The 12,928-nt window shown below is 33.8% G+C and overlaps 1 protein-coding gene across 1 annotated transcript; it reads right to left on the reverse strand.

The window, feature by feature from the left end:
- Positions 1 to 295: 295 nt before the first annotated feature.
- Positions 296 to 2,076, reverse strand: LOC113760007 (UDP-glucose iridoid glucosyltransferase-like). Its single transcript, XM_027302586.1, has 2 exons — positions 1,593 to 2,076; positions 296 to 1,179 (listed from the first exon to the last, which is right to left on the reverse strand). Exons 1-2 carry the CDS (start codon positions 2,074 to 2,076, stop codon positions 296 to 298), a joined length of 1,368 nt encoding a protein of 455 aa, XP_027158387.1.
- Positions 2,077 to 12,928: the final 10,852 nt, after the last annotated feature.

Genomic DNA, 12,928 nt, shown 5'->3' on the forward strand with positions numbered 1-12,928 from the left:
GCTTATCGTCGTCGTTTTGTTATTGGAAATAGTAGCAACTTATTTATTGTTATATTTTATTGAATTCCTACCAATTATCAAGGTAAAGACAAAATTTATTGGAAATTCTATGCTTAAAATTAAAAATTTTCTTTGATCAGTGGGGCATGTGCCTCTAATGACCAATACAAGGATCCGCCCTGAATTGGTGTAACTAGAACTGTTCTCCAGTAGGCATCAATCAGTCATAGGTGTAATTTTTATAAGCTAGTAAACAAGCCTTGGTACTAAGAAGGCCTCCGTTAGGGTAAACCCTTCATAGAGGAAATGAGTTGATGAAATCTGTCAAGTCGCTCAAGGACTGGTATGAAGCACCACTTTTCTTCATTGAAGTATCCAGTTTTTGTTTCATGTCCAGCACTCTCTGCCTCACTTGCTTGCCTTCATTTTCGATCATAAGTCTTTTGACAGTTTTTCCTATGACTTCTCTATCGTTCACCTCTTCTAGTTCCAAGCCTACCTTCCAAACATGGGTTATATACCTTGCATTCGCCATTTGGTCCGAGAAACAGGGTCTGCAGATCATTGGAACAGCTTCACAGAGACTTTCGAGTGTTGAATTCCAACCACAATGAGTCAAGAATCCGCCCACTGCCGGATGTCCAAGAACCTCCTTTTGAGGTGCCCATTTCACTATTTGACCTCTTTCTCCAATGCAATCTTGAAACCCGTTGGGTAACTGCTCAATCCAGTTCGAGCCATTGACGGAGCATGGCCGGACAACCCACAAGAATGGTTGGCCACTTTTTGCCAGTCCCCAAGCTGTCTCTTCTAGCTCTTTCTCTTCTATGCATGCTAAACTGCCCAAGCTTATGTAGAGGACTGAGTTAGGAGCTTGCTTGTCAAGCCATTCTATGCAACTCGTGTCTTCTTTCAAGAAACTAGTTGATGACGCTGGAACTATTTTGTGAAAAGGACCTATTGGAAAAATGGGAACTTTATACAGTTGACGAAGTTCTGATAATGATTTGTGATCCAAATCCTCTGTTGTGTTCCAGATGATGCCAATTGAGGATCCTATATTGCTGATATCTTTCAACAACTCTAGCACTGTTTGGGGGATTTCGGTGTTAACCGGTATTAGTAGATCCTTAAACCGAAGAGCGTGGAGTTCAGGCACAGGTTCCAACAGCTTAGACTCTGCAACAAACTACAAGTTTAGAATGATGGCATCACAGTAGAGTAACTTGCAATATGGAATTCATCAGACTAGGTGCAGGTACTGTTGGGATTTTCGTGCTGTTGAACGGTTTTTTAACTCCTCACTATTTTAAGTGTACCATAATATAACTTTGTGGTGCATGTAAATTTTATTTGTGCACACCAACTTATTACATAAATACAACTTGTTTGGTAGATGTATACCAAATTTTAGAAAAAAGTATAACAATCATACACAATCGTACCAAACCCACTGTATCTGCTCCAATCGTTTCAAAGATATCTGCTCCAACTTTGAAAAGATATCTTTGAAACTTTAAAGTAAGAAGCAACTATGCTACTATTAAGACTATTAAAAATGCTGAAGTGAAAAAGAAGTGCCATAATTTTACCTTGTAAGGGAATAGAATTTTCTGCACCAAGTCGAAGAATGGTATGATGAGTTTGCATGTAAAAAGCACTGAAGGTTCCTAAGACCATGCTGGATATGTTCAAATGATTAGCCACAGAGCGACTAAAGTGCATGACTGCATCATAGATTATACAACAGACGTGGCCATGGTTCTCCCGATCTTTCATCATTTGAGCCAGTGAATCTTGGAGGGAAACTTTGCAATTTTCATTTATAGCTGTGATTACGGCAGATATATTACCGATAGAGGTATCAAGGCCAGCAGATACATTATCCTCTAACGGGAAAAAAACGAATTCAGGATGATTCAAAGTATTGAGAGAGTTGAATTTAGTGTGTGCAACTATGATGGAGAACCCTCTGGAATGAAGAATTTTCCCCAGCTGAAGCATTGGTGTGGTGTGCCCCTGGTAAGGAAATGGGACTAAAACTATGCTACGTTTTTGAGCTCTGAGGATTACCATTGTTTCCCTTGCTCTCTGATCTGATCCTTGATTTGATAAATATATGTATCACCTTTTGCCTTGTAAAGTTGTACTGCTTGTCAAGTTTAGATCTTAGGCGGCTAATATGGTATCAATCAAGCCGGACTTTCGAGGTGATTGACAGGTTCTGTCTTGTTTCTGGATTGTTCATTTGTTCGTTAGTGTACCTTCGGCTGTTATTTTTAATTCGACGTGCATATGCCAATGGGAATAACATATTATATGTGCCAACATCCTACGTAACCAAAAAAGTTGTACGCATGCAAAATTTAAGCATACCTAGATACTTGTCCATTTCTGAGAAGCATCAATTTTTTATTTTTTTTTGGGTACAAAAGTCTTTGGTGTTCCTTCATAGAATCTGGATATTCACGTCACTAGAGGCGGATCACAATTGTTTATACAAAAGCAATCGGTTTTTTCTAGCGCATCTGTCATTGGATTTTCTTGACAAAGTGGTTTGCACATTGTTGGTTGAGATGGCGATGGGTCCAAAGAATAGGTGGTGAATGAAGTGGATCCACATCCATAGATGCTGAAGTACAGACTGTACAGTTGTGCTTTTCGTTTGATTGTACTAGATACAATCATAATAGTAAAAAATAGTAAAAAAATCTGAGGAGTCTAAACTATTATCATTGTCAATAGCGATGGGCTAATGGGGTGGGGAGAATTTTTTTTCCCTTGTTTAGAAACGAGGCGGGATCCGTTCCACCATCTGTTAAAAAATTAATATATATATATATATATATATATATATATATGATGTTGCTGCAATATGTTTACTAGTCAAAGAAGAGGTGTGAAAAGTTGGGGGAACAGAAGAAGTAAGTGATTGTGGCCACAAACGGTAGAGAAAATATGTTGGATGGATACGTGTAAAAGTCTTTTGTGACTTGGAACTTGAAGACTGTTGGGCGTTGAAATTAAGCGGAATGGGAATAGGAAAAGTTGAGGGGATTTCAAAGTATAAATGTGAATTTAGTTTTATGAAAGAACATAGAGTTCAATTTACGTTTAATGAAAGAGGATGAAATTCAAGGTATGTTAACATAATTTTTATTTCTTTTTAATTGAAAATAGTTATATTTATATTGCATAGTTATATATTTGTTTTTGCACAAGTGACATATTGAAGCATCTTCTCATAATGTACAATTTATGTGGTTTGTGATGTTATAAGATATTCAATCAAATGTAATTTCTTCAATCAAATGTTATTTCTTGCCTTAATTTTAGTTATGACTATGCTATATATTTATTAAATAGACGTACCATTATAATTAAAGTTAATATTTGATATTTTAGGATGCCATATATTTAAATACAATAAAATTATTTTGAACATAACATATTAAAATAATTTTGGCACCCCCAAGGAAAAAATCTTGGCTTCGTCACTGCCTAGGAGGAAATTGGGGCCTATTGCTAACAAAAGATTGTGAAAATTTACCTTTATATTGACAGGTTGTCGAAGCCTGTGCAATAATAAAACCTGCTCAAATTAAAAGTAATTTCTGTAGATAGTGGTAAGCAGGGTCGAATCCACAGGGACTGGGAGTAATTGTTCCTTTTCAAATTCACAGTGACAAGGGGGGTGTTTTTATCTCAGGGGTGACAATTTAAGCAATTCAACTAAAATCTAAGAAACTACTAAAAATTAAATAACCAATTACTAAAATCAAATGAGTGACAATTAAGGATCTAGCCAAGGAATAACTTCAGCAATGGTTCACCTAATTGATCATCGAAGCAAAGGCAATTCCAATTATTTATCAATAAATAGGTTATAACTACCAAACAAGCGATGACAGTCAACCCCTCCTTACTGTGTCGGTGATCAAGGTACGCCCGTTAATCACTGCTCTAATTGAGAAATAATCCTAGGTACGCCCGTAGGATTTAATTTCTCAATTGCCTTACGTATTAGAGGAGCTCTATTCTAACCAAATAACACATATCAGGATTATTTCAGATTAGCCCGCGTATCCCCCTGACACGAATCCAATCATGCCAGTTATCACTATTTTAAGACAATTAAACAATTACGGATTTAACGTCCCAATTGATAATAGATTATCAAATTAACTAATTATCCGGATCCAAGACAATCAATCAATTAAACAATCATAAGCACTGTAACCAGGGAATATGCGAATACCAATAAATAAAAAGAAAATATAAAATTAAATCGATCTCACAATTTTAGGTGACTCAAAGCATCCGTTGTCCCTTGACTAGAGTGAGGAGATTAGTTCATAATTAATGAACAAAATCCACACAAAATTGAAACAAGAGTCGCGGCCATCAACTCCCAAATTGGGAAATGCAATTCGCTCCAATCAAGAAGAGATAGCAAAGTTACAAGAGGTAGCCTCTGTTTCCTTCGGATGACATATGAAAAAGCAAAAGCAATTGCTAAGGGTTCAGATGAAGAAAAGTCAAAGTTTCTTTCAATTTTGCTCTTGACATCCGTAGAAGAATTCCACTGCCACAAGCTAAGAAAGAAAAGTCCCTACTAGATGACGAAAAATGGAAAAGTCAAAGGAAACTAGGCTAAACTAAAGAACGGAAAAACTAAGAGGGAAGCCAGCTCCCTACTGTGCGGCGGCTCCCCCCAGGAGGAAGAAGACTCCCCGAGGTTTGCTTTCTTTTCCCTTTTTCTAGTTGCTGTCTTGGGTCAAAATTACCAAAAAGGTCTTGCATCTCCTTGTTCCAAGAATGCCCCTGATTGCCTGCTATTTGAACTCTTTCCCGATGACTGTCAAATTGGCCTTGATTATGATATTTTTATTCTACTCCCTGAAATAAATGCAAATTATAAAAAGTGAATAGAATCTAATAATTAATTCACATTGGGTTAGGTAATAGAGGAAATTAATAATAAAATAAATGATAAAATCGCAACTTATCATATATCCTAATTATTTGAAAAAATCTAATGAACAAATTTTGCAAAAGAAACATTGTTTCTTGTTAACAAATTAAGTAACTAATAAAACCACTTGTAATGTTGCTTTAACATATTTAATTTATGTTAAATACAAAATCTACTAGTTTTCCTTTCGTAAAAATATAAGTGTAACAGTTTTTCAATTTTAGTTACAAACATATATGTTTTTTACATAAATGTAATGATTCAGAGTAAAATGCCCATAAAAAGTTAGTATTTTGTTGATGTAATGCAAAAAACTCATAAAAAGCGGGTATATTATGGGCACAATCTTTTTTACTTTCACATATTTAAAATTTGTTAAATACAAAATCTACCAGTTTCTCTTTCGTAAAAATATAAGTGTAACAGTTTTTCAATTTTAGTTACAAACATTTACGTATTTTACATAAATGTAATGATTCAGAGTAAAATGCCCTTAAATAACTAGTATTTTGTTGATGTAATGCAAAAAAACTCATAAAGGGTTGGTATGTTATGGGCGCAATCTTTTTTACTTTCACATATTTAAAATTTATTAAATACAAAATTTACCAGTTTTCCTTTCGTAAAAATATAAGTGTAACAGTTTTTCAATTTTAGTTACAAACATTTATGTATTTTATATAAATGTAATGATTCAGAGTAAAATACCCATAAATAACTAGTATTTTGTTGATGTAATGTAAAAAACCCATAAAGAGCTAGTATGTTATGGGCAATATCTTTTTTATTTTCACATATGTAAAATTTGTTAAATACAAAATCTATTAGTTTCTCTTTCGTAAAAATATTAGTGTAACACTTTTTCAATTTTAGTTACAAACATTTATGCATTTTACATAAATGTAATGATTCAGAATAAAATGCCCATAAATAACTAGTATTTTGTTGATATAATGCCAAAAAATCATAAAGAACAAGTATGTTATGGGCAATATGTTTTTTACTTTCACAAAAATCAGTTTATGTTAAATACCACCTGCATGGCTGTGTTTAGTACTGCTTACGCTTCCTCTTCGGTGTTTTATTCCTAGACCCATTATATTTATGTGAATTCCGTGACACCCCAATACATTTTCAACTTTCGCAATACGCCTCACGGTTGATGGGCCCATGAACATTTTCAAACCGCCCGCGCCTGTTATAGGTAACACTTGTTTTTTAACAAATATTCCCTTTATCCTCCGTACATGTCAGCTTTGCAACGTGCCTGTTTCTTTGCCATATTTTTACCTTTCCATACCTGTCTTGTATTAGTTGAATGCACTACAGAATTTACCATATATATTTATATTTAATATTTAATTTAATTAGTTACAAACTTATAATAATAATATTAAGTTGTATGTATTATATAATGTATCTTAGTATATGTAATATAATTGATATTATCAATTATATTAATAATTATAAATTTCTACTAATAGAAATTATTAATTAGTTATACTAAATTTACTAATATAGTTATACTAAATTCTTAATTACACTTAATACAATAACACTTTTTTCTCAAAAAAAAAATACAATAATGACTTAATGCTTGTATTTGTGTCAAAAGTGAAAACTTGACTACTTTAGTTGTATTAGTTTCATTATGTTGTATTGCATTCAAATAGCTATTGTTTAATTGTTTTTGTAGGTTTCAATTGTATAATTATAATGGATAACAACTTAGTGATATATTGGTATTTTAGTACTTAATTATTTGCTAAAATTTGATTATAATAAATTATATGACAAATTTTTATTAGCAAGCGAGGTGGGGTAGGGGTGGGGGAGGGGTCTTTTGCCCCAACCGCACCCTGTTACCATTTCTAATTGTCCACTTTTGACCCCGAATCTATCTTTTTATCTAATTGGCCCCTAAACAATTAAAAGTGTATAATTTAAGGACTTTTAGCCATTTTAAACATAAATTCTGTTAGAATTCAAGGGCAGTTTTGTCCGACCATAATCAAAAACATTGAGAACTCAATAAAAAGTATCAAGAGTAGGAGAAGAAGCCTTGAAAAGAAAAAATCCTTCATTTTCCTTGAACTCTTCATCAAAATTTTCTACAAAATTCCTAAATTCATTGATTTCATACTCAAGTGGAAAAAAGTTTCATTAGATCTTTCATGGCCCTCTCAAGTATGAAATCAATGAATTTGGGAATTTTATGGAGAAATTTGATGAAGAGTTTAAGGAAAATGAAGGGTTTTCATTTCTCAAAATTCTACTCTTGCTCTCGATGCTTTTGATTAAGTTCTCGATACTTTTGATTAATGTTGGACAAAAATGCCCATTGATTCCGTCTGGATTTATGTCTAAAATGGACAAAAATCCTTAAACTATTCACTTTTAATTGTTCAGGGGCTAGTTGAAGACAAAAAATAAATTAGGGGCCAAAAGTGGACAACGACAATAGTTAGGGGCTTCCCAAGTTTTTTTTTTTCTATCTAATATATTACTGTATTGGTTTAAAACTTAAGTAAATCTTATATATACGGAGAGTGTATACACAATTACTGTTGGATACATGACACATGTGCAAAAGTTGAATTTCAAATTCAAATTTTGTATAGTTATCATTTACCAAATATTGTCAGCATAAATAACATTAATTCTATAAAAGTCAATATGCGTAAAGTAAATACAACGAATAATTCAATTTAATAATATAATTTAATTATACATCAAATATTATTACAAATATAACAATAGGATGGAATCCAAAAGAAGAGAATAACGCATATAAACTAGAACCAAGTATGAAGAACCATTCCTACAATAGCCACTTGATCAATTAAAAATATCCAACATACTACCACAAACAAATCATCAACTAAAAGGAAAATAAAAGGGTATAGTAGTAACTTGTACACCAATGTCCCAAAATAGCCACAATTTTAGCATATATATATATATAAACCGGAACCAAGTACGATGAACCAACATGACGAGGGTAGCCACAAACAAATTTAGAGCTAAAATGAAAAACAAAGTAAGTTGTTCGCCAATATCCCAAAATTGCCACAATTTCAGCATATATATGAACTAGAAACAAGTATGAAGAACCAACATGATGCCAGCAGCCACAAACAAATTTAAAACTTAAAAAAAAAGAGTAAGAAAGTAACTTGTACACCAATGTCCCAAAATAGCCAAATGGGGATATATATAAATCACCACATGATGACATAAGAGAAATATGAAACAATATACATATTATCTCAAACAAGATGAATTCAAGGTAAGGTAATAAAATCTCTTGTGCAGTGTTTACTTTCTACAAAAAAGAAAAAAATAAAGAAAAAGATAAGTGAATTGTTCTACAGTAAGATATATTTGAAATACTATATATAGTAATTTTGCTGGATACTCACCTTTTCCCTTTTCTTCACCCAGTACATCTTACGATACCAATTTCCAACACATATCAACATCTCCAGAGTTTCTGGAGCCAAAGCAGCACGGTTGAAATCGATCACTCTATTTTCAGCACTAAATGTAGCTTCCAAATCTACCGTGCTAAAAGGAATAGCTAAAATATTAGCAGCCATCCTAGGCAAGATCTTGTACTTTGTTGTATCCTTCCACTATTTCAAGGCATCTAAGTTTACAATATCCGCACTTGAATCTTTGGTGGCAGTGAGGAGATCATCTTCAAAGTAGAAATCCAACTCATTCTTTTGTGGCTGAACACATTCCATAGAAGCAATATCAGTGAGAAATTCACTCATACCTTAAAGATGTGTTACAGTTGCAGATTACTATTGTTGTTCTTGTTTTGTGGATCATTGCTGGCCAATATTTGAGACCTCGCTCCTAAACCACTCGAACTTGATATAGCATATCTACATATTCGTCATATAGATCATACAATGCTTGCTGGATCTTGCTTATATTGACTTGCATTTTATGTGGAGGATGTATCAATGGAAAGACACAGTTCATGACTCTCATTTTGCACTGGGGACCCAAGATAACTACTATAGACATCAACAAATTACACTCACCCCAATACTTGTCAAATTTCGCCTACATTCTTTGCACTACTGACCAAATAAAGTAATCTTCATCATCATCCTTACTATCTGGTACTACATTTATCCAAAAAACTTCATTTAGATATAAATTAGTTGTTGGATAATTATTACCAAATATTATATGAGTTGCTGCTGTCCAAAAAACTTGTAAAATATTGCACACTTTTTCTACCTTTTTCCAATCTTCAGTGGTTGGACATAAATCATAGTTTGACTCTCTATCTTTAAATCTTAGAAATACTTCTTGAAACTTAAGAGCACAAGTCAGTATCTCATAGGTAGAATTCCACCTTATTTTGCAATCATAAAGTAGCACTTTTTTAGACAATTGCAGCTGTTGCACAATCTTAGCAATGAGTAAGCATCTTCTATCTGTTTTGTTTACAAACTCTACATTGTCCCCGACCATATCAACTATTTCTTTGATTTCACTAAGACTATCCTAAACCATCAATTTAATTATATGAGCACATCATCTCACATAAATAACTTCCCTTTTGCTAATAGGCACTTGTTTCTGGAGAAGGTGTCCTTCAATGAATTTAATGCAGTGTCATTATTTAAGGCATTATCCATTAAGACTGTATAAACCTTGCTCTCAATTCCCAGTCCTTTAAGCATTTGAAAATAGCATCTGCAATTTAGATGCCCCAACATGAAGGAGGCACATGTACAAAGTTGAAGGCCCATTTCTGCAATCTCCAGTGACTATCAATCCAATGCCAAGTTATAACCATAAACTCAATCTTTTGGTTCTAAGACTTCCAAAAATCTGTATTCAAGCTGATTTTCTTGACTTTCTTCAACAAATTGTTCAATTTGCTCTTCTCTTTTTCAAAAACAGCCATGCAATCGTTCTTGTTCATAGTTCAACTAATTTTTTGCCATTTGAGCATCCCTCTACAATTGAAAAGGGATGCTCGTGCATAAGCATCCATTCAACCACAGCTTCTCTCATGGCAGCCATATCGAACATTCCAATATGAAGGTAGGAATCTGAAGGTGTGACAGAATCAGTAGATGGGAAATTAAGCTTGCTGTTGTACTTGTGCTTTTATAAGTTTTTGCAGTCATTGAGGATTTGAATTCATATGCCTTAGCAAACTTGTAGTTGTATTGGTTTTGATCTTCTTGAATTTCGCATGGCAATGAATACACCTTGACATGAGAATTTTTTGAAGCCCAACTTCTACATCTTTGAATTCATCCCATGCTTTAGATTTTTTGGCTCTCTTCTTTTTTCTAAAAGCATCTAAACCATCACCTATAACAACCTCTTGATTTGTAGTTTGGGTGGTTGTATGTGTATCATCTTCTAACCCCACTTCTTCACTCCCTAATTCTTCATCTCCAAAAGAGTAATCCAGCTCTTCTTGATTGTCAATCCTAGCCTCTTTGTTGTTGATATCTATGGGACTAGCAGAATCACTAGCTAATCTAATTATTTTTGAAGATTGCTCTTGGAGAGACGTATCAATATTGTGATTCAGTTTCCTTTAACTATACACAAAGGAAAATAGAAAGACATGAGCAAAAAGTAAAAACTAACCTATCAATGCTTACAAGTTACAAATTATGTTATCAAGTTCATTAATGAAATCCGGTAACAAGAGGCCACCAATTAGTCAATCATTAGCATCCTAGATGGCAATCCAAAATACATTCTAGACTTGCTTCATGGATCCATGCAAAGCATATGAATATTAAATTTAACAAATCAGAAATGTAAATTTCGAAGCTTAATCAATGCTTCCAAATCCATGGAATATATTACATAGAAGTTGACTGCACATGGAACATGAGCCTTAGCAGTTCATTTTTGTCCACTCATGGATAAAGCACAAGTTCTTCGTTACTAGTCATGTAGGCTGGAAAACATACACAACACCAAAGACTTCATAAAGGAAGCTACCATCTAAGCTTTAAACAATTACCTACTCCTACCTTCCATGATGGCCACAAGATTTCATAAAAGGTCCCAAATATGTCCTAGCATTCTCCAGAAGGTTTTACTAGTTGAATACCAAAAATCACAAACTCTAAAGCATACATTTCAGTTGTACGACTATGCTCAAATCTACTAATTGCTAGAATACATAATGTATTTTATATTGATCAACAGTAATCCCATAAATAAAAAGTGCCAAGGGGATGAAGTCAGACCTCCCACAATCATATTCTCCAACTAATTTTCAATATTTGAGAGTATCAAGACCAATTTAAAATTCATATAGGAGATTTGGAAAGTGGTTTTTGACTTTTAATAGTGCAAAATTTAATCAGAACAACTACAAAATTTGACTAGAAAAATGGGACTGGGCCTATCTTATTATCAATGAGCAGAATAGCCATGATGTTAAACATGCACCTATAAAGTGTGAATCATAAGTATATCTAAGATATGCCTTAACAAATACTCTTCCTCCACAAAATTATACTTTTACAAGACATTTAAAACTTTTCAATCTCTAACTTAAGTTAGAATTAGCATGTACAACTTTATAAGAGAATTTAAAAATGTAAATGCAGCAAATTTTGATTTTCATCGTGTTATAAATATCAAATAGAAAGTTCGACAACATTGGCAGTATTTTTCAAGACTTTTTTTTGCTTTTGTTAATATTATAAAATGACACCCAATTAGTACGCATTTACTCCTCAAATATTTGCCAAAATTTTTTCCTTTTCTGGTAATTTTTGTATTGTCATTCTCCCAGGCATTGAACAATTAAATAAAAAAAAAAGGAATTTGTTCAGAACCGACACTTGCCTATCGACTATGAGACTTCGAGGATGCTAACGGAGGATAAAGCGTGCGGCTAGAGGATGAAGACCACCAGAGTTGGTGTTAAAGCTATCAAACAAAGGACTGATATCCATGACTTGACGCTAGTCGAGAGTCTTCGATTAAAACCTAAAGGTGATTTGGGAAGCTAGTGGACAGATGGGGAGCTAGGTTTGGTCTTCAATTGTCCTTTGAAGGGACTGATTAGTGGTGAATGGTGGTGATGGTGGTGAGCTAGGTCTGCTTGAGGAATTGATTGAGGGATTGGGAATTTGAGAATTAGGGAAATAAGGCAATAGGGAAGTGGGGATGCTCAGTTATTCAGATTAATAAGCCAGGGGGCATATTAGTAATTTCACATATTATCGAGCCGCTCAACAAGCTATTACGCCTGCGTAAATTAGACTCGAACTCGACTCACTTCTCTACACACGCTTCTCGAGTTCAATTAGAACTCGGTGTTGACTGATTTCAAGTTGACCTCTGATCGAGCTTGCTCATAAGCGCTTGCAAGCTGTTAGATTCATATATAGCCCTACTTGCAAGGTAGCCATTAAACATGATCTTTGAATTATTTTTTTTCTTAATTTGGTAATCAAATTAAAGTTTACGTAGTTTTGACTCCGGTCACCACTATAGGATAGATATGCTTCCGAGAATATAGGTTATTTATAGTAGTATTTAAAAATTACTCACTAACATAATTTTTACGTCGACAACAAAATTCATATTCACGATCTTTGAGAAGAAGTGATCAATTCGTGCAATTGAACTAACACGTGTTGGCAAATATGATCTTTGATATATTGATGCATACAGAAGGGAGAATAGGAGTAGCCTCATTAGTCGTTAGCTGTCTTAACCTCTTCTAAAACGTGACTACCTTGCACATGTTCATATCCTAATCGTATTTTGCTGAAAGATGGAAGTTACCTTTGCTTGTGAATGAGCAACATGATGGTTCCATTGAGAAACCTTTAACAGGATCAAAGGACCTTAATTGTCTCATGCATCAACAGGTATTTTCTCCATCTCCAATTTTCATCTTGATGAATCATATGAAGGTGTTTTTCAACTGCAGCA

Source organism: Coffea eugenioides, chromosome 2 (genome assembly GCF_003713205.1).
Source record: "Coffea eugenioides isolate CCC68of chromosome 2, Ceug_1.0, whole genome shotgun sequence".
Lineage (NCBI taxonomy): Eukaryota > Viridiplantae > Streptophyta > Magnoliopsida > Gentianales > Rubiaceae > Coffea > Coffea eugenioides.